The sequence below is a fragment of the Rhinolophus ferrumequinum genome (assembly GCF_004115265.2).
Source record: "Rhinolophus ferrumequinum isolate MPI-CBG mRhiFer1 chromosome 15 unlocalized genomic scaffold, mRhiFer1_v1.p scaffold_54_arrow_ctg1_1, whole genome shotgun sequence".
NCBI lineage: Eukaryota > Metazoa > Chordata > Mammalia > Chiroptera > Rhinolophidae > Rhinolophus > Rhinolophus ferrumequinum.
In genome coordinates this window covers 1,938,589-1,956,985 of record NW_022680357.1, presented here as the reverse complement: position 1 = coordinate 1,956,985, position 18,397 = coordinate 1,938,589, and the positions used below count along the sequence as shown (strand labels likewise).

The window sequence follows — 18,397 nt, the reverse complement described above, 5'->3', positions numbered from 1 at the left end:
TCAGAATGTCACCCTGTCAGAAGCCATGTAAGCTCATCACGAAACAGCCCTTCCTGACAGCCTTTTTTTTTTTTTTTTTTACCTATTTCGTCATCATTTCTCTTTGGTGGAACCTCACGGTGAGGGGCGGGGCAGGCTGAATGCAGCCCCCTTCCCCTCGTTAGTTAGTTGTCTGCCAATCTCCGACCCTTCCTGCTGTGGGGCTCGGCCCTTGGAAGGGGCCTTCAGGGGAGCTTGTCTCAGGGCACGTTTGCCCGATGAGTGGGCCCCCGCCAAGTGCCCTGCTCTGTGACCTCAGAGACGCTGTACAAACGCTGGTGCTCTGTGGGGACAAGCCCCACCCTCCAGGGCGACCCCCAGGACTGAACACCTAGCGCAGCCCCTGGCGCCATGTAGCTACTAAATAAATAAAGAGTAACAGTTGCTGACTATTACAGGATTTTTACTATGTGTCAAACACGGGTTTAAGCTGGTTTACATCTATTAACTTACAATGAAAATAATACTTTGTAACAACCCTATGAGAAGGATGTGGTTATTATCCCCATTTTGTCAGTGGAGAAATCTGAAACCCAGCAGGATACTAAGTAACAGACAAAGGATTTGAATTTGAGCTCTTAACCACTGGGGTGTTACAAGGTCTCCTTCCCTCAGGGGAGATATGATGGTGGTTTCAGGAGGTAGGGACCACATGCTACTGCCAATTCCAAAAGACTGTTTAGTGAGCGTCTTCCAAATTAAGGCAGAAGAGAAGTAGGGCAGGAAAATGTGGATTCAGAGACACCACCACCACATTTTGCCTTGTAATGAATTCATTTTGTCTTTGTGAGTCAAATTGATCCGATACATATCTGGATAAGCTAAACGCAGGGGCCATTGCTAGGCCATTTGTTATGAATACCAGCCAAATAAACCACTAAAACAGGGAGCTGTTTAAACATTCTGTTTCCATCTGAAATAGCTAGCTACTGGATCATTGTTAAAACACACAGACCACTTAGGTGATATAAAAAGTTGGTCAAAAAAAATAGACACCGGTCTCCTCACTGCCCACCTTCTCCCCTCTTTCACTATAATCTGCTCAGATGAAGAATCCAAAATGGCATTCTAAAAAGTACCACACCTCGGATCTGACAGGATTCTGCAGGCTTCAACGACTCCTGTCTTTCCTCTTATTTAAATATGCAATGAGCATTGAACTTTGGCCTGATTTGCATAAATGCAGATATTAAAAGGTAAACCAAAAGAATAAGGGGATTTGGGATGGTGATGATGAGGATTTTACTAAGTTTTTTTTTTTTTTTTCAGTTGAGATGCAATTAGAAATTTTACTGAGGGAGTTATTAAGTGAAAAGGCTCCCCAAAAAATAAAGAGGAAGCAGCGGGCAGCACATAGGAGGTTCAAAGGTCTCGTCTGCCAGCTAGATCTGGAAACTGAAACGGCCAGCACCCAGGGTCTGCTCTCTAAATCGAGGTGAAGTGGAAACCCGAGTCTGGGGCAGAGCTCGGGCGTGGCAGGTGGCTGAGCCAGACTGGATGTGGGACAGGGCCTAGCAAACACAAAGGAGCGCCACGTAACCTTTTTTCTTCCTCTTGGTCTTCTTTCCGGGGTCCTTCTTCAGCCGCTTCCGCTTCTGACTCTTCCCCCCCCTCACTCTCCGGTTCCGGTCCAGCGTGGGCTCCCGGTCAACCTCGCACTGCTCGTCACGGTCAGCACAGAGCTCGGCTCCTGCTCTGGCTTCTCCCCAGATATTCAACCGGCCATTGCCTAGAGAGAAGCACAGGACGTAGAGTGTTTCCAGACGAGCCCTACAGAGGCCAGAAGCCAAGTGGAACGTGGGGTGGCCACGCTGGCCCCGAGCTGGTACCACGTCTGGTCTGGGGTGAACTCCGTACCTCCAGCCCCGAGGGGCAACTGGCGCTTGGACAGGAACGACTGCAGCCTCACCGTGAGGCCGTTTTCTGAAATGCTGTTCTCCTGGAAGACAAGTTCAGCATTGGGATGGAGCCTGGGGTCCCGCGATGCCCCAGGAGCCCAGGGCCGTGCTAGTGTCTGAGGGACAGACCGAGGGGGCCGTGCGGGGATGGCTGGGAAGCTGGCAGGGCTGCTCTAGGGACAGATTCCTCTGTCCAGCCACCTTTCTTATTGCCCACGCGCTCCCTCTCCTGTGGCCTTTGCCTCAGAGACTTTCTGTTCCTTCTTTAAAACGGGACAACTGTCCACGTCACAGAATAAGTTAGAATCAGCTGAAAACAAAACAAACAAAAACCAGGCCAGGCAGATATTTAAGGGGCCTGATGTACCTTCAATACAAACGGGAGTCAATGTTTGTTGTTTCTGGTCAACTTTGATTTAACCGGGTCAGAACCAGAGCAGGGAAAGGGAGTGGACGCTGAGCAGTGACGGCAGCCCCTGGGGTGCTGGCCCGGGTGTGGAGGCCCACCCCTCCAAAGCGCACCTTTTTCTCCTTGTTGATGATATAGCTGGTCCAGATCCAGTTCCGCTTCAGGTGTCCGTAGAAACTGGAGTCAAGCCCAGCAGCTCCCAGCCCATCTCCAGGGATCAAGCCTTCATCCACGACCTCGCGGCTGCCCCTGCGAGATGGGAAATAAACAAGAGAGCGCTCCTTCAGGAACGAAGAGAGAGCCCGTGGGATGGGTGAGGGCATTTTCCGTAACTTTTAACTTCCTAGAAAAACACCTCCCAGATATAAGTGATGAACTTGTCAAAAATCCCGCCTTTTAATGTAAAATTCCCAAGGTTTGAATTTTGGCAACTGATTGATCTTTTTTTTTCTTTTTTAAACAATATGTGTGCTAAGGTACGGCTGGGCCAGACGTGGCCACTGGCCGCCCATCTGTGGCCTCTGCACCAGTGACTCGGGACCCCGGGGAGTGACATCCGCAGCCCATCACGGAGGAGCCAGCACGTGGGACTGCCCGACGGCCCGTGTGGGGCGGGGCGGGGCGAGGCCGGAGTGAGGCGGGGCGGGGCCGGAGCGAGGCGGGGGCGGGGCCGGAGCGAGGCGGGGGCGGGGCGAGGCCGGAGCGAGGGGGGCGGGGCGGGCACGCACGTGGTGTACTGCAGCATGGCACACTTGCGCTCCAGGTTGTGCTTATCCATGGCGCTCTCCTGCTCCTTCTGCAGGCTGTCCTCCTCGTCGCTGCCCTCGCCGGGGCTGCTGTGCTTCCGCGTACGCGGGTAACGCACCACGCCTGGAAAAGCAAACACAAGGTCCCCTGGTGACGGCCTCCTGCTGCGGGTCAGGCAGGCCACGCCTGCGGCCCGGCAGACGGAGAACAGGGGATTCCCTGTCGGTGACCCAGAGGGGAGGGTCTGACACTGGCAGGCCCTCTTTGCACAAAATGCCTTCTAACAGGTGTCAGAGGGAGCAGGAGGAAGAGAGTGAAACACGGGTGGGTGGACCTGAGAACAGGGTCGGTGCTCAGGCTGAGCTCCGTTAGGCGGGAGGGCGAGCAGGCGAGCGGAGAGCCCAGCAGGCCTGGGGGGGTCACGGGCCGAGGAAACCCGTGCCGTCCTTGCTGGGGGAGCCCCGTGGAGATGTGTGCCAGCACAGAGGAAGCGATACATGAAAATGATGGCACTTGGCTGGGGCTGCTGAGATCAGGGCGGCAGGGATTTGGATGGATCGCGGAAGTGTCAATTTCCCTGGGAGCAGCCAGACTTTTCCTGAGAGCCCGAGAGGGGCATTCATTTAGTTGAGCAATTGCGTGCAGTTACTAGTGTTCAATAAAGAAAACTGCGTTTCTTGCAAGAAGATAGAACATACTACTAAAACCGCTGCTTGAGTAAGGCAAAGGAAAGTTACATCGTGGCAGGCTATCAAAAACCGTCTCATTACCAGGCTCATCTGGAGACCTCGGTGCAGGGAGGGGTTGTGGGGAGAGGCCGTGGAGCTTTACAGGCCGTCGCCGTCAAGACTGGGTTCAGCCCATAAGGCGGTGGTGGCATTCCCAGTTTGGAAACGAAGAAATGCAGGCTCAGGGCTTACAAAGAGCTCACCCAAGGTCATGCACTCGAATGGACAGTGGCACCTAAAGAGGACTTACTCTTCCGCTTCTCACGGGCCCCAGGTCCACTGACCCCGAAGCACTGGGCAGGGCACAGGCACCCGCATTTCAGCAGGCTCCCCTCCCTGGTGCTGCCCACGCGTGTTCCTGGTCTGGAGCCCCTGCCCTAAAGGACACTCACATCTTATTACTCATAGATGGTGTGTTCTCCTCTGTCCCTGGGGCAGAACCTCTCAAATGTTTGCTGAATGAAGGGACAATCAAGGCCTGATTAACGGACTCAGTAAGTAAACCTACCACACTTGTGCTCAGGAACACTACCAGGGACGGACATTCACCATCAAGCCTGAAAAACTGTGGCGCAAATCACACCCTGGCTCACACATTTTTTACCCAGGTGTAAAACGCAGGGGGATTAGGGCACTTGGAAAATCGGAGCCGGCAAAAGCCTAGCTCACTAATGAATGCCGGAGGATTCTGTGAAAAGGTTCTGAACACAAGTGCTCGTTACCCTGTTGACACTGAACGATTCTCCCAAACATGGGACCCCTTGCTGCGCAAACCTCAAAGCGTCAGACTGATCTCGCAGGTCTGGCACCGGAGGAGAGGGCCCGGTTCCTCTCCCAGGTGCCAATTGGTCACGTGTCCTTTTTCTCCCGCTAGAAGTGGCGAGAAAAGGCCCGGTGGAAACCGGCTGCGAGGACAGCACCCTGGAGCTTCCCCACAGCCGCCGTCCCCCGAGCCACGTTTGTGGGCGTTCACTGTGTACCAGGCACTTGGGGACACACGGGGACGGAAGCCAGGGATCCTGAGCTCCAGGAACTCACAGAACGAAATGAGAGGACCCCAGACAGTAAAGGTGTGGGGAAGGCTTTCTCCAAAAGGTGATGCTTGAAGTAAGAGCGGCCACCTTGGAGCTGAGACTGTCATGAGACATTCGGAAAAAGAGGAAAACCACACGAGCAAAGGCCTACCTCACCCCCGCCTCGGTAAGTCTGTCAGGTCTCCCGCCCAGCCCCTTCCAACCTGCCTCCTCTGTCGCCAGGGGACGTCTCTCAGACATGAGTCACAGCCCCTAACTGACCTCCCTGCTTCTACTCTTGTGTCCTCAGCCCATTCTCCGCAGCAGGAAAGACACAAACAATCTTGTTACCCCTCGATTACGGCCATGCAATGGCTTCCTGCGGCGCAGAAAACAAACCCGAACACCTCAGCAGGCTCGGCCAGGCTCCCAGAGTCTGGTTCCTCCCCACTTCGCAATCCCAGCCGCCACGCTCCTTCCCACCCACACCCGCCTCTTCTGTTTCTCCAACCACTCTGGGGGCCTTCGCACTTGCCACTGCCCCTGCTGGAACATTGTCCCCAGCTCTGGGCACAGCTGGCTCGACTTCGGCCTTTAGAACTGAGCTCAACTGTGTCCTCCTCAGAAAGGCTGCTCCTGACCACCCCGTCCAGATGCCCTCGACTCGTCCATCACCCTGTTTCCCCCTCAGCACGCATCACGCTGGGTACGTGTGTGTTCACATGTGTGTCTCTTCTCCGTGAGAGGGAGTCCCCTGAGAGCAGGGACAGGCTGTGCTCGCATTGCTCGTGATCAGGCACAGGAAGTGACACACACGAGTGGTGCTGAATAAACCAGCAAATAAAGACCAAGTGGCGCTGCCTGGGCTAAAGGGGCTTGGGGCTGGGAGCCCCCACTTAAGGCCCACCACTCTCCTTTCTAAGGGAGCCCCAAGGACACGCTGGGCCTCTGGAGAGCAGCTTGAAAACCGTAGACGACCACTCATCGTCTCCTGTAGCTCTAATTCCACTCATCCCACAAATAGGAGGTAAACGGGTCCACAGAGATGGACGGTACCTAACGGGGTGTTGAGGCAGACACACTGCAGATCAAACCAAAAGTTTTCCACGTCCTGCATGGAGTTCAGGACACAGAGGCGCCTCTCAAAGGGCCGGCTGCTTTGGGCGAGGTTGTAGTGTGGGTCGCAGATGGTGGTATCCACGATGACCGCGTGCTTCTTCAGGAAAATGAAGACCTGAGAGAGAGAGGGGAGAGAGAGAGAGAGAGAGAGAGAGAAGACTCGGTGGGGGAGGGGACCCTACCGTCAGCCTGGGCTCAGCTGTCTGCGGACTGCTCGGCCGTCAGGACCGACTTCCCCAGGGCTGGGAGGACGTTACCTGATCTTTATCCTGAAACCTTTCTGTGGGACCGAACTGTAGCAGCCCCATGTAGCAGAGCCTCTGAAGGCTCTCCATCACCGAGAAAACGTAGCGTCTGGAAAACAGAGGGGAGGGGCTGTGGTCAGGGCTGGGCGTCGGGGCTGAGGACGCACCTCACGGACTCCCCCCTTCTCCCCGGTGGGGCCTGGGGGACAGGCCTCAGGCCTGCACGATGCTGAGGCCCAAGACCCCACGTCCCGTACCCGACAGGGGCAACGGAGCATGGATCCTACACTGGGAAGGTGGGGGGCGGGGTGGAGGTTGGTTTAGGAAATAAAAGTAGCAAAAGTGCAAAACCACACCAGCACCTACTGTCTTTCTCAGTGGATTTTACTTTGAAATAACCTTGAAATTAAGTAATAAAATGTTCCAGCCCATACTTCCCTTGCTCCTGGGCTTTATCTAGAAGGCTCCCAGGTGGCTGAGGGAATGAAATCCTTGAGTCCTTCCACCAGGAAAAGGCAGGAACCTCTCCCTTTCCCGGTGAGCCGTTATTCAGAACCCTAAGCTCGAGGCCTGCTGAAAGATCAGCCACTCCACTCTGTTCCCGGGGCCTCACCTCTTGTACAGAAGCTGCTGCCGGACGGGCCTGGGGAGAAAGCGGATCAGCGTGTGCTTCTTCAGAGGGTCGTTGAGGAACTCCTCGAGGTTGTCGACCTGTGAGGCATGCGACGTGCGCGTCAGCTCACCCTCACGTCAGCCAGAATGAATTCCAAGAATCGTGAAAACACACCCACCGCTGTTTTCCGAGCTGCAGCCTGTCTGAACCCGCCTACCAGCCCCATGGGGATAACGCACCCCTCTTTCTGTGCCCCGCCCCTTCCTGCCCCCCCGGCCTCCCACATCTCTGCTTGCAGTCTTGTCACTCCTCCTTTCCAGCCCATCCGCCACACTGCTCGGAGCCGTACCCAGGTGCTTTCAGATGCTCTGGTAGGTACAGGCATTGCTGAAACATTTCTGGGGGACAATATGGGACTATATGTATCTATATTTCTAAAAAAGATGAAGAATGCTCATTCCCTTCGAAGCCAGTGATTTCTATTTCTAGTCTTACTACAAAGGAACGTTTTCAGAGCTTCCCACAAACAGGTACCAAAAAGTAGTCGTCGCATGTCATTTGTAACACTAAGAAACTAGGAATTAAATGTCCGAGAATAGAGCGTGGGTTAAATAAATTAGGGCGCGTGCACGAGAAGGAATACTGCGAATGTACTTAACATCGAGTTAAAACTTAATGATGTGGAAAATACAACATATTGTTCATTGGAAAGAACAGATAATAAAACAGTAAATACAGTATAGTCTCAATTCAGTTTTTACAAAAAGGGAGCTCTCACTCACACTCACACTCACACATACACGGGTGTACACACGAACGTGGCATAGGAACTAAAGACGAGAACAAAAGGTACCAAAACACTAGCAGTGGTAGCTCTCTGAGTGAGGAAGTTATACGTATTTTCTATTTTCTTCCTTTTCTGTACTTACCAAATTTCTAAAAACATATTTTATTGTTACACCATAATTATTTGTCTGTTTTTCTATCTGTCTGTCTTCTGATTGATCTATCTAGAAGAACAGGTCTTTGAAGCATTTCCTTTGACCTACCAACCATTCTATCTATCTATGTCTCCCATCTCCTCCCTCCCTCCTTTCCTCCCCCATCCATCCATCCACCATCCATCCATCCATCCACCACCCATGCATCCACCATCCATCCATCTATCCATCCATCCACCATCCATCCATCTATCCATCCATCCACCATCCATTCATCCACCATCCATCCACCCATCCAGGCAACTGCAAGTCCTGCAGTATTTGCCTGACCCTGTGAGGTCACGCCCTCCAGCCCCCCAGTCCTGAGGGACTAGGCTGTGACAGCCTGGGGGTCGCCATTACCTTGTAGCTGACTTGCACAATCTGGATAAAGATGGACAGGGGCAGGCAGAGGAGAATGTCGCTGATGAGAGCCCAGCCGAAGCCAAAGTCCCTGTGGACGGGGATGGGAGGGACATAGCGCATCCACGAGGCTTCATCCACATAAACTAGGAGAAAAGCAGAGACAGGGTCCAAGTCAGGATGGTGACCTCACCTCCTTCCTAGGTCTTGCTTCCCTCTTACCACACACTTCGGCAAAACCCTAGTTGCCAGGCAGGTAGCCCAGCGGTTCCGATCGTTTGCATTATGTCTGTATTTTGATCAGGCCAGTGCGGGGAGTCCGCCAGCTCAGCCGATCAGGACAGGACCCACCACGATGGCCCTCTGGGTTCTGCTGTTGCCGGCCAGCCAGCCGGCCTGCCTGCGACATCTCACCTGTCTCTGTGGCGAGCTCCACTTCAGCCTCCCTGAGGGCTTCGTCCTGGCTGTCCGCAGGTGGGGTGTCGGAGGAGGCCTCCAGGTCCTGCCCTGAGGAGGGTGGGGCTCCCGGCCGGCCCAGCCCCTGCTTTCCGGTTCTTCTTTCACTGCCGTCGCCCAGCTCCTCCGCTCTGTTGTTGGCAGGGTGCCCGTAGATCAGGTACCAAAGAAACATGTGGACCACTCGCAGGCGAGGCATTTTGGGCAGAAACCCTAGAGAACGCCCCAGTCCAGGAACTGAGGCAAGAAAGGGAGGGCGGTGCTTAAAAACTCCCATCAGTTCAATCCATCCCCAAACTATGTCCCAGGTGCCAGGGGAATACTCTTCCTCGCATGGAAGTAACTTTCTAGTGGGAAAGGCCAGACGATAACAAAATACCTCAACTAATGCATCAGATGGAAATAGCTGGTGCAGAGAATAAAGCAAAGGAGGGAGAAAGGGGGACTGTTCTACGCGGAGGCCGGGAAAGGCCTGCAAGGGGGGGAGGCCCTGAAGGACGTCTGTAGTCGGTCGTCGGTGCGTGACCAGGTGGGCCATGCAGTGGTCTGGGCTGTACATCCCAGGGCACCTGTTAGGAGCCCGAGATGGATATGTGCCCGGCACATTCAGGGAAGGAACATGGAAGGACGAGAGCACAGGTGACCAGGGGACTGGAGAAGGGCGCCACCATGGGGGGAGTGACAGACCACCACAGAGCACTCCTGGGTCGATGCAGGCTGTGTGAAATATTCCAAAATCTACGTTCTTTAAAGCAGCTTATTTCTTTGTTGATTCAAAGATGGTGTTCCTTGCCTTTCCCCAGTGAGAGAGGACAGGTGAGAGGCAAGGGAGACACAGGAACAGGGCAGTGAAGACAAGTGACCAGGGGCCTGTCGTCCCTGTCAGGTCTGGCCCGTCTGAGGAAATGCTCGCTGCCTGCTGTCTGCTCGAGTGGATGTGCTGCTCAGGTCTCTCCTTCAGTCTGGACTTTCTAACCGTGAAACCTCGAGAGTCAAGGCCACACCTGCGTGACTGGAGCCCTTGTACAGGGAAGTCACACCAGTGGCCTCTTCTGCCTGGAATCCCCGTGGCTGCCGTGGCCCCCACCTGACAGAGGCCGGTGCCCTGCTCAGCCACCTTTGCCCTCCCCACCAGCACGCACATTAAGGACAGGACATGAGCAAAGCACCGGTTAGAAAGCCCTGCCATCACACCTGCCCCGTGAATTTACATCAGAGCGGCTTGGTGGGGAGGAGGGAGCAGCTCTGCAGAGACCTCATTCTGGGAAAAGGATATAAATGCTCAAAGTCACCAATGGCTATAACTACCAGAGGCTTGTGGGGTCAGGAGAGGTCAAGATTTTCTGTGGTTCATGGAATATTCCAGCCCTAGGATGGTCAGTAGACAGAGTTCATCTCTGTGAATAATTCTTCACTTTGAGATCTGGCAAAATTTCATCTGAGTCTTGCAAGTTATGCTGGGATACGCTGGGCAAACGTCACTCCCCTCTTGCAGACGGAAGCTGACGCGGGAGCCCCACGTGACCCAGCCCATAATTCAGACCTGATTCTCTGACGGCAGCCCCGCGCTCAAATGTATAAGAAAGTGACTTAAATAGCATCACGCAAACAAGACATGAAACGCACGCAGACACTGACAAGCTGCCTTTTACCTACAACAGGGTTGTAATTTTTAAGCTGGGTTATGCCCATTTTCTTGTCAGTTTTTTTCACCCGTCCACTCTCTGATTTAGAGGCAACATTCGGTTGGGAGCCTCTTGGTCCGCTCGGGTCTTCTTTTCCTTGGCTTTCTTCTTCGGCCTCCCCTTGAGGCGCTGGAGGCTGGGGCACTTTAATCCTACAGCCCAAATACAAGACTGATAAGACGTTGGAAAACCAAGACCTGCGAGGAAGGACAGGGTCGGCCCTCACCAATGAGATGAAGCCTTTTCGTCCTGAGGTTTCAAACTCAGTTGCCGGTAGGGGTCAGGCAGATGGTGTAAATGAATAAAATGTGCCAGGTCACTAGACATTTGGGGGTGATGGAGACTATGGTACCCGGGAGAGTTCACCCCACCTACAGTACAGCTGCTACCTTGCGAGAAATGGAGCCCGATACACTAGGTCTTCAGACACTTTTGTAAACGCCAGAAATCAGGAATCTGATGTGAAAATAAGTGACTCAAAGCACATGTGACCAATGCATGGCAGGTCACATAAACCAGTGCCTGCAAGTGAGATCCGGGCCTGGGCTCTCACCCCCAGGCCAGCTGTGGGTTAAACCCGGCTGCGAATTCTCTCCCACCCCTGAGTTTTCTCAGTCCATTAGATGGTTTATGAATAAAATTAGAGAAGACCTCAGAAAGGCAACTCGAATCGTCTTTTTTGTTCTTTTATTTTAAACTTTTATTTATTTTAAGTGTGTTTTTCCAGGACCCATCAGCTCCAAGTCAATTAGTTGTTTCAATCTAGTTGTGGAGGCGCAGCTCACAGTGGCCCATGTGGGGACCGAACGGGCAACCTTGTTGTTAAGAGCACCGCGTTCTAACCAGCTGAGCTAACCGGCCACCCTCGAATCGTTTGGAAACATTATGAGACCGAGCCAATTTCACACATCACAAGGCCTGTGATTTGGAACACTCTGTCCACAACTAGAATTAAAGATACGAGGATTTTCTTTTTCTGAAAGAATCCAGAAACTGGTCCTTGTTAGACTAGGGGGTCATGGACTACAAACCCTAAACCAGCAAATTCACTGATGTTCCACAGAGTAAAGAAAGGGCGTTTGTGAAAGTGGCTTGGCTTCCGTGGTGGAGACACTGAGCTCTGTGGGTGCGGCCACTTGCCTGCTTGCGGTGCTGGAATTGGAGATCCGGAAACGAACTTGCTCGATGGCACTTCTCACCAAGGGGTCGTTCTGGTCCATGGAGGGGTGCACCACCAGGTCCACCTGAGGAGACAGCATTGTCCCAAAGGGTGGGAGGGCAGGGGCGGGGCTGAGGGAGACTGAGCCCCACCACTCGACTCCTGTCCACACCTGTTCTCACTAACATGTCCAGAGGAGCCAGGAGATGAAGACCCACTGAACGTTTGCCATTGTTTCTGGCATCAAAATCCCTCAAGTGACGGAGCGATAAAGCTCTGCCATCAGTAACGTGCTGCTTCGCTCAAGTGAGAAATTCTGGCCTGAAAACAGCGGCCTTCCCAGCAGCCCCTCCCTGGGAAGTCACGGCCCACTGGTCTCGGCAGCTACCTGGTAGGCCGAAGCCCCGCCCCCGCTATCTGAGCGTTTCCCACAGTTGCTCGTGGAGTCCTGAGGGTTTCCATCTGGAAAAGGTAAGCGGCTTTCATTAATCTCCCCTTCCTGGGAGTGTTGCCCTGGGACTCCCGCCAGGCGCGCTTCTAAGCTAACTGGCAGAGGATTTAGAGCTGCTTTTGTTGTTTTACCTTTTCCAAGGTACTGAAGCTGCACAATTAAGAGTGGTTAGCGTGTCACGAGAGAGAACTCGGGTGAGAAAGGGAAATAACTTGGTGGAGTTGATGTGACAGCTCTGGCGTAGATGGCAGGCACGACGGCCTGGGCCCCTGCAAAGCCAGGCTTCTTGTTGGTCTCTCACTGGCAGGAGAGAGTAAGGTAAGGGGTTCCAAAGGGGTAACTCCAGCCAGAAGCCTACGTGCCAAAAATGGCCCGAGAGAGTCGGTCCCAGGGAACAGGCACAACGCCGGGAAGGGAATCCAAAGGTGGCCGTGGCTTAGTCTCTTCTGCTCCGGTTGTGAAATAAGGACCCCTCCCCTGCGCCTTGCCAACTTTTCTGGGGTTTTGTGAGGCTGCAATGAGATATAATTAGGCAACACCCAGAAAACTGAAAAGTGCAGTGCAAATATAAAGCATTCCTATTTGCCCACTTTCCACAGCCAAAGGACCCAGCTAAGTTCCCGAAGGCCCGATGGACAGGGCAGCCATGGGGGGACGCAGCAGCCGTGGAAAGGCTGCCGCCTACATGAAGCAACTCTAGCCAATGCGGCTCCAGGAGGCCAGAAAGCTGCCTGCAGCAGCAGAACTCTCAGTGCCACACAAAGTGCCCTGGAGACACTTGAGTTTATTCAGGAGGCACAATACTGCAGCTCTTCCCAGCTGAAAAAATGGGGTACCGCTTGGTGGTACTGTGTAGCCGTACCTGTTAGCAAGAGGCCCCCAAAGCTCGGCACCTTCATCTCTGAGGTTCTGTGATCCTGTTTGTACCATGAGCCTCGCTCCCCACCCCGCCCCTGGCCTGCTCCCTCCGTTCTGCCTGGCAGATAGGGGGCCAAATAGCAGCTGAGACATAGCGACCCCTTTGCCTGACTGCCCCTCTCCACTCAGAGTCCGGGCCCATTTTCCTGCCCTCCATTTCTGCCCCGAGAGGGCTGCCCGTCCCCAAGACCTGCTCTGTGAGGACCAACAGAAATCCGAGGTATTGCAGCCAGTGGGCTGGGGCTTTGTCCTTGAAAGAGAGATGGCAGCACAGGAACCTCCTGCCACTGCTCGAGGGATGAGTGGCAGGCTGGCAGGGGACGAGAGCAAGGTCAAGGGGACTCACAGCAGATAGAGACTGATGAGAGTTGCAGACTGGGAATGGTAGCAACTGTGTTTCTTAAGTCACTTTTTGGACTGCTCTGTGTTTTTCAAATTTCAAATGTCTTCTTAATACATAAGATAAAGTGAAAAAACAAAAATGAGCTTGCCAGCTTTTTAAAAAAACAAAACGTCAAAGCAGAGCTTTCTTAAGGCAGAGATTTAAAATGTAGTCAGGAAAAAAAGGTCTGGGAATTACAAGGGACTGTCCTTTTGGTCTCAATGCCCAGCTGGGTTTCTCAAACTACTCCGACCCTGAGAAATGTATGCCTTAGAATATGAGCAAAGGTGCCGAGCTTCCATTGCTGTGGGAATGGCCTCAAACTTTCAATTTTACGGAAACGGATAAATTGAGACAGAAGAGATAATACTGTTCCCTATCGGACAACCCCAGCCACGCATCCTAATTGAGTCTCTGCCATCCTTTCCTCTGGGATACGCTTCCTCAGATCTCTGTGGAAAATGTTCTCGCTGCTTAGCCCGAATTTTCCATCTCCTAAACATTGCTTCATTTCCCCCCGGGTCACGCTGCTAGACATCTGCGTGCCTCGCTTTCCCTCCTCTCTGACGGGGCTGGCCACCTGCCTTGGGCGGCACAGGCTATGCTAAAATTCAAGCATGTTATTCCTCTTTTCTGTCTCCAGCTTGCACAGAAAGTTGGGACGATCCCTGTTCCCTAAATTAGGAGGCATAGTGGGAAATTCCGAGTTACTGACAACAAAGGAACGCCTGAAGTCGGACGGAGATACGGAAGCTAGACAAGGAGACTCCCAGCCACCCCACTAGTTCTGTGGGCTCAGGAGAGCCTGCCGTTACCTTCTTCTTGATGCCGTCTTGAATGACCGTCGTCCGATATAGTCTCAGCAGGCCTTCCTCAGACAGATTCCGCACCAGCCGTACGATGGACTTTTTACAGCACTTGGTGGAGACACCTTCCTGCTTCTCCTGGTCCATGATCATTTTCTGAATCCTGGGCCATCACAAAAGAAGCCGTTAACATCTCCAGTCTCCACATGGAAGGCCCTTCTCCACCCAGGCGCATGAGGAGGGCTAATGGTACCCAGCAGAAACCCGGGAAGAAGTAAAAGGGGTGTCACCATCGGAAGGTCAGCTTCTTGAGAGGTTAAGAGCATCTCCCTTTGGGATACGTCGTTAGCTAAACACAAGCCACGACTGGCTGCGGGCTCCCATTCTGAGCTTTTCACCAGGAACTGATTTGTGACAATGATTTGTGTCACAGGATTTGTGACAACGATGGCAGGGGACCTGAGGGCCATGATGGAAATCTCTCTTTGCCAAGTCTGCACGCCAGCTGAGCATCCGCTGAGGAACGTTCCCGTGTACCACTGTCGACACCCTCAATCAAAAGCTCTTTCTGATTTTGTTCCTCACACATCTCACTCTCTAGATCTTACTGAGTCCCTATGGTGATGTTTCTGGATAACCGATTAGAATGGCAGGCCCAGAAGGGATGTTAGAACACCTAGCAAACCCCTCACTGCACAGAGGAGGGGACCCCGGCAGCAGTACATGCAGACAGCTCCCCATGGCCTCGTTAGAGGCTGCTTCTCAACGAGTGTCTTTCACACTGGATGCCTCCAGGACGTGGTGGTGACCGTGGGTTAGAGGGACCACAGCTCTGTGTGAACAGAAGTTCTGCTTGTGTCTCTTTTGTTGTGGCTTTCATATAAGACTTTAGCTGACGCCATTACCTGCCTCGGTTTCTTCTTACCCCTTCGCTACCACCAAATCCCAAGGAAAGAGAAAAGCACGTGCCCTTTCCTCAGGACTCCGATTTCGTGCTCAATCACCTCTCCCTGGTTAGTGCATTGCTATTCCTCAATGTCTACACTTGTCAAATCACAGAAACAAACTCTACCGCTTTCTACCACACAGGGAGACTGAGAATCTCTGCAGGGGAAGGGAGACAAGTGCCTCTCGGTCCTGCCGAGGCTTGTGATGACTAACTGGCACGAGGTGAGTTCTCAGTGCTGACACACACGGCTCGCTCCTTACGTGAACAAGCTCTCGATTAGGCGGAGGTTGGTGACGGCTTCTATGATGAGATTCCTGCGTTTCAGCAGCCGGTAAGTCTCATGGGGTTTGTCTTGGCCTGTGCCATGCTTCCCGGACTTCTGGGAACTGCTACCGTCCTAGAATGGGGACCAAACGCACAACCGCTCAACACTGTTCGTTTGGGGCCCGGACGCACTCTGCGGTGTACGCCCGCTCCCTGGGGATCTTCCATGCACATGTTTTAGGAAGGAAGTGAAGAGGGCTGTTTCCCTGACAGGATTCCACCACCCCACTATTTCTCGATGCCCCAAAATGGAGGAGACATCTGCGAGCAGAGGACTCCGGAACTTTAGGAAGGTCGGCTGCAGTCAGGACGAAAACTAGAGGCGGGTTTACAAGCACTACAGTGCTTGTAAAGCAGCAGAAAGCAATCATTCGGTTTTCTCTTGGTTCTTCCACAATGGAAGGAAGAAACTCGCAGACCGAGGATGACCCCAGCCGGTCACTCCAGGAGGCTCTTTTCATCAGAAACTCTCAACCACCCCACTATGGGTCCCGCTTGCAGAAGAGGCAAGCAGGGCTCAGGGAGGCTCAGTGACCGGCTAGTGTCACGGGGCGCTAACGTGCGCCAGGACAATTCTGCCTCACGCACGGGCTTCCGACTCCAAGGCCAGGAAACCACAGGTCTCTCTGGGGTGAGAGAAGACAGAAGGAGAGGCAGGCTTCTGGGTCCAGGACAGGCTGCCCATCCCAGGTCAATTGGGAAGAGAGGTGAAGGGAAGATGGAGGGAAGAGAAAGATCAGTGTTCTCGCCCTCTTCTCCCTGCCAAATGCCCCTTCTCTTTCTGGCTCCTGTCTGTCTTCTGGGAGCATAAATGGGTGTGTCCCCGCAGCTCTCAGGTCAGACAATGGTACAGCCCAAATGTGCACACTGACAGGGCAGGAAGTCCAGAGACAAACACATTCCTCGCAAACCGCTCGGCGCAAATCAGCAAGCGCCACGTGGCAGCCCAGGGACCGTCTTTCTGGATGCCCTCCTCTTGCTGGATGCCCTCCTCGATTTCAGGAGAGTGAGAACTGTGCTCAAGGAGGGGACTCTTTTGTTTTCTTTCGCATCTCAAAGCAAACATTTGGAGGAGAAGCACATGAGTAAATGTGGCCACTTTCATGGGTCTGAAGGAGAGCAAAGTACAAATACGCTTTGTGGAGTGACCTTAGCAAGTATGTTAATACAAAAGAAGGATGAGATCCTGCCATGGCTTTGGGAACGGATTTATAAGAGAAAGAGGAAGAGCTGCACTAGGAAGTAACAGGAGTCCTAGGACCTGGAGGGAGATACGTGGGCCACATTAGAAGGTACAAAGAGTGGGAGGGGGAAGAAAGCAGGTAAACCCTTGGGAACCTGCTGGGATCCACCTGGGGGCAGCCCAGGTTCTTCAGTTACAGACAACACCAGTCATGACTTGATAACAAGGAGTTACAACATCCAATCAATAAGGAAAGAGCTAAACGGTTCTAGAAAAATCCACAGAAACCCTTCCCCAGCCCACACCCCCTCACATTTGCTGACAGGCCTCCAGACAGAAAGGGAGAAGCCAGGCCAGGGTGGGACCGCCACGCACGTGGGTGGGTTCTGACGCTCCCTATGTCAGGAACTGGGCAGTCCTGTTCTCCGTCCCTGGGGTCCTCACTCTCCTGCTCCAGACCAGAGCTGACATGAGCTTACAGGGCTGTCGTGACGTCTGAACAAAACAGCAGTGACAGCGTGAAAAGCCACCTGACCACAGGTCTGTGCCTGCGGGGTGCCTCTTCTGACACTTTCTAAAGTGCAAGAGGCCCCACGGCAGTCAGTATCTGAGGCGCTTCCAGGTGACAAAGGACCATGAACTGAATCATATGAGAAAGGGGTTCCCGTGTCAACTGCCTTTTAATTGGCCTAATGACACTGATGGCGTGAGTCGGCTGCATTGCTAACCCTCTGACAGACAATGGTATCTGGCCAGAAAGTACTAACATTTTAGTTTTGTTTTCTTCCGTCTACTTTATGGTTTACCTTCTTTCTACAGCCTTTCCCGGAAAGCAGGTTCTCAGTCCTGGCACTGCCAACATTGGGGGCAGAACGATTCTCCGTCGTGGGCTGTCCTGCACATTGTAGGATATTTCACAGCCTCCCTGGCCTCCACCCACTCGATGCCAGGAGCACCCTGTCCCCTGAGTTCTGGCAATGAAAAATGTCTCCAGACATCGCCAAATGTCCCCTGGGGCGGCAAAACCGGTCCAGTGTGAGAACCAATGATATAAACGGCTCATACAAATTTCCCTCCGAAATAAACTGAAGTAAAAAAGAGTAAGCTGTTGGGAGTCTGGAAACTCTAATAGTGCAGGTGACTTCCGGAAGGGCAAGGTTGCGTGCAGGTGGCATGTAAGGGAGCGATGGGGTATCCCCCGGAGACCACCAGTCCCCTGCCTGGCACGGAGCAGGCACTGGGCATCTGGTGCTTCTCCACTGGGGGCTGTTGCTGTTGTGATGCTTACACCTTTGACCACGCCCCCATGGGAGGACGCTCTTGACCACGCCCCCATGGGAGGACGCTCTTGACCACGCCCCCATGGGAGGACGCTCTTGACCACGCCCCCATGGGAGGACGCTCTTGACCACGCCCCACGGGGAGCACTCACCTTCGGGTTTTCGAGCTTCACCTCTTCGATCACAGCTATGTTGCCACTGCTACTCTTCAAGCAGTTGCAGTCAAAGGACACGCTGGGGTCTGAGGAGCTGCTGGTGTCCAGGACGGTGTCACTGCTGACGGAGCTCCGGCACGCTTTGTCTTCAGCAGCTCCTGGGGACCAAGACGGCTGCTTCTTCAACGGGCGAAGGTTTCCTTTCCACCCACCTGTGGCGGAGGGCGGGAGTAGAATGAATGCCCTGCGGCCTCATCAGCGGGCAGAATGAGCGGGATGAGGGAGAGACTGAGGCTCGGGAGCCAGGCCGGACCCACCCACACAGGCCCAGGACTCCACGAGGTCAGTTTCAAGGTGAGGGCGGTGGACCAAGTGAACAGTGCGCGGCCCCCCCTTAGCGGGACACCGGATTTGCAAATCTGTCATCGGCACCACCCTCTGCACCTTTAAAACAAGTCTTCTACAACTCAACTGAAAACCCGAGGGATTCTTAGG

General features: G+C 53.5%; 1 protein-coding gene across 1 annotated transcript in view; it reads right to left on the bottom strand.

Annotated features, from left to right (window-relative positions):
• The window catches only part of GTF3C1 (general transcription factor IIIC subunit 1), a 65,989-nt gene that overhangs the window by 19,558 nt on the left and 28,034 nt on the right, over positions 1-18,397 (bottom strand). Inside the window, 14 exon segments of the mRNA XM_033101032.1 lie at positions 1,580-1,768; positions 1,897-1,978; positions 2,460-2,595; positions 3,075-3,216; positions 5,891-6,068; positions 6,211-6,307; positions 6,812-6,909; positions 8,155-8,300; positions 8,569-8,847; positions 10,263-10,447; positions 11,436-11,539; positions 14,021-14,174; positions 15,221-15,357; positions 17,900-18,114. Of these exon segments, the coding sequence (XP_032956923.1) occupies positions 1,580-1,768; positions 1,897-1,978; positions 2,460-2,595; positions 3,075-3,216; positions 5,891-6,068; positions 6,211-6,307; positions 6,812-6,909; positions 8,155-8,300; positions 8,569-8,847; positions 10,263-10,447; positions 11,436-11,539; positions 14,021-14,174; positions 15,221-15,357; positions 17,900-18,114 (2,142 nt within the window).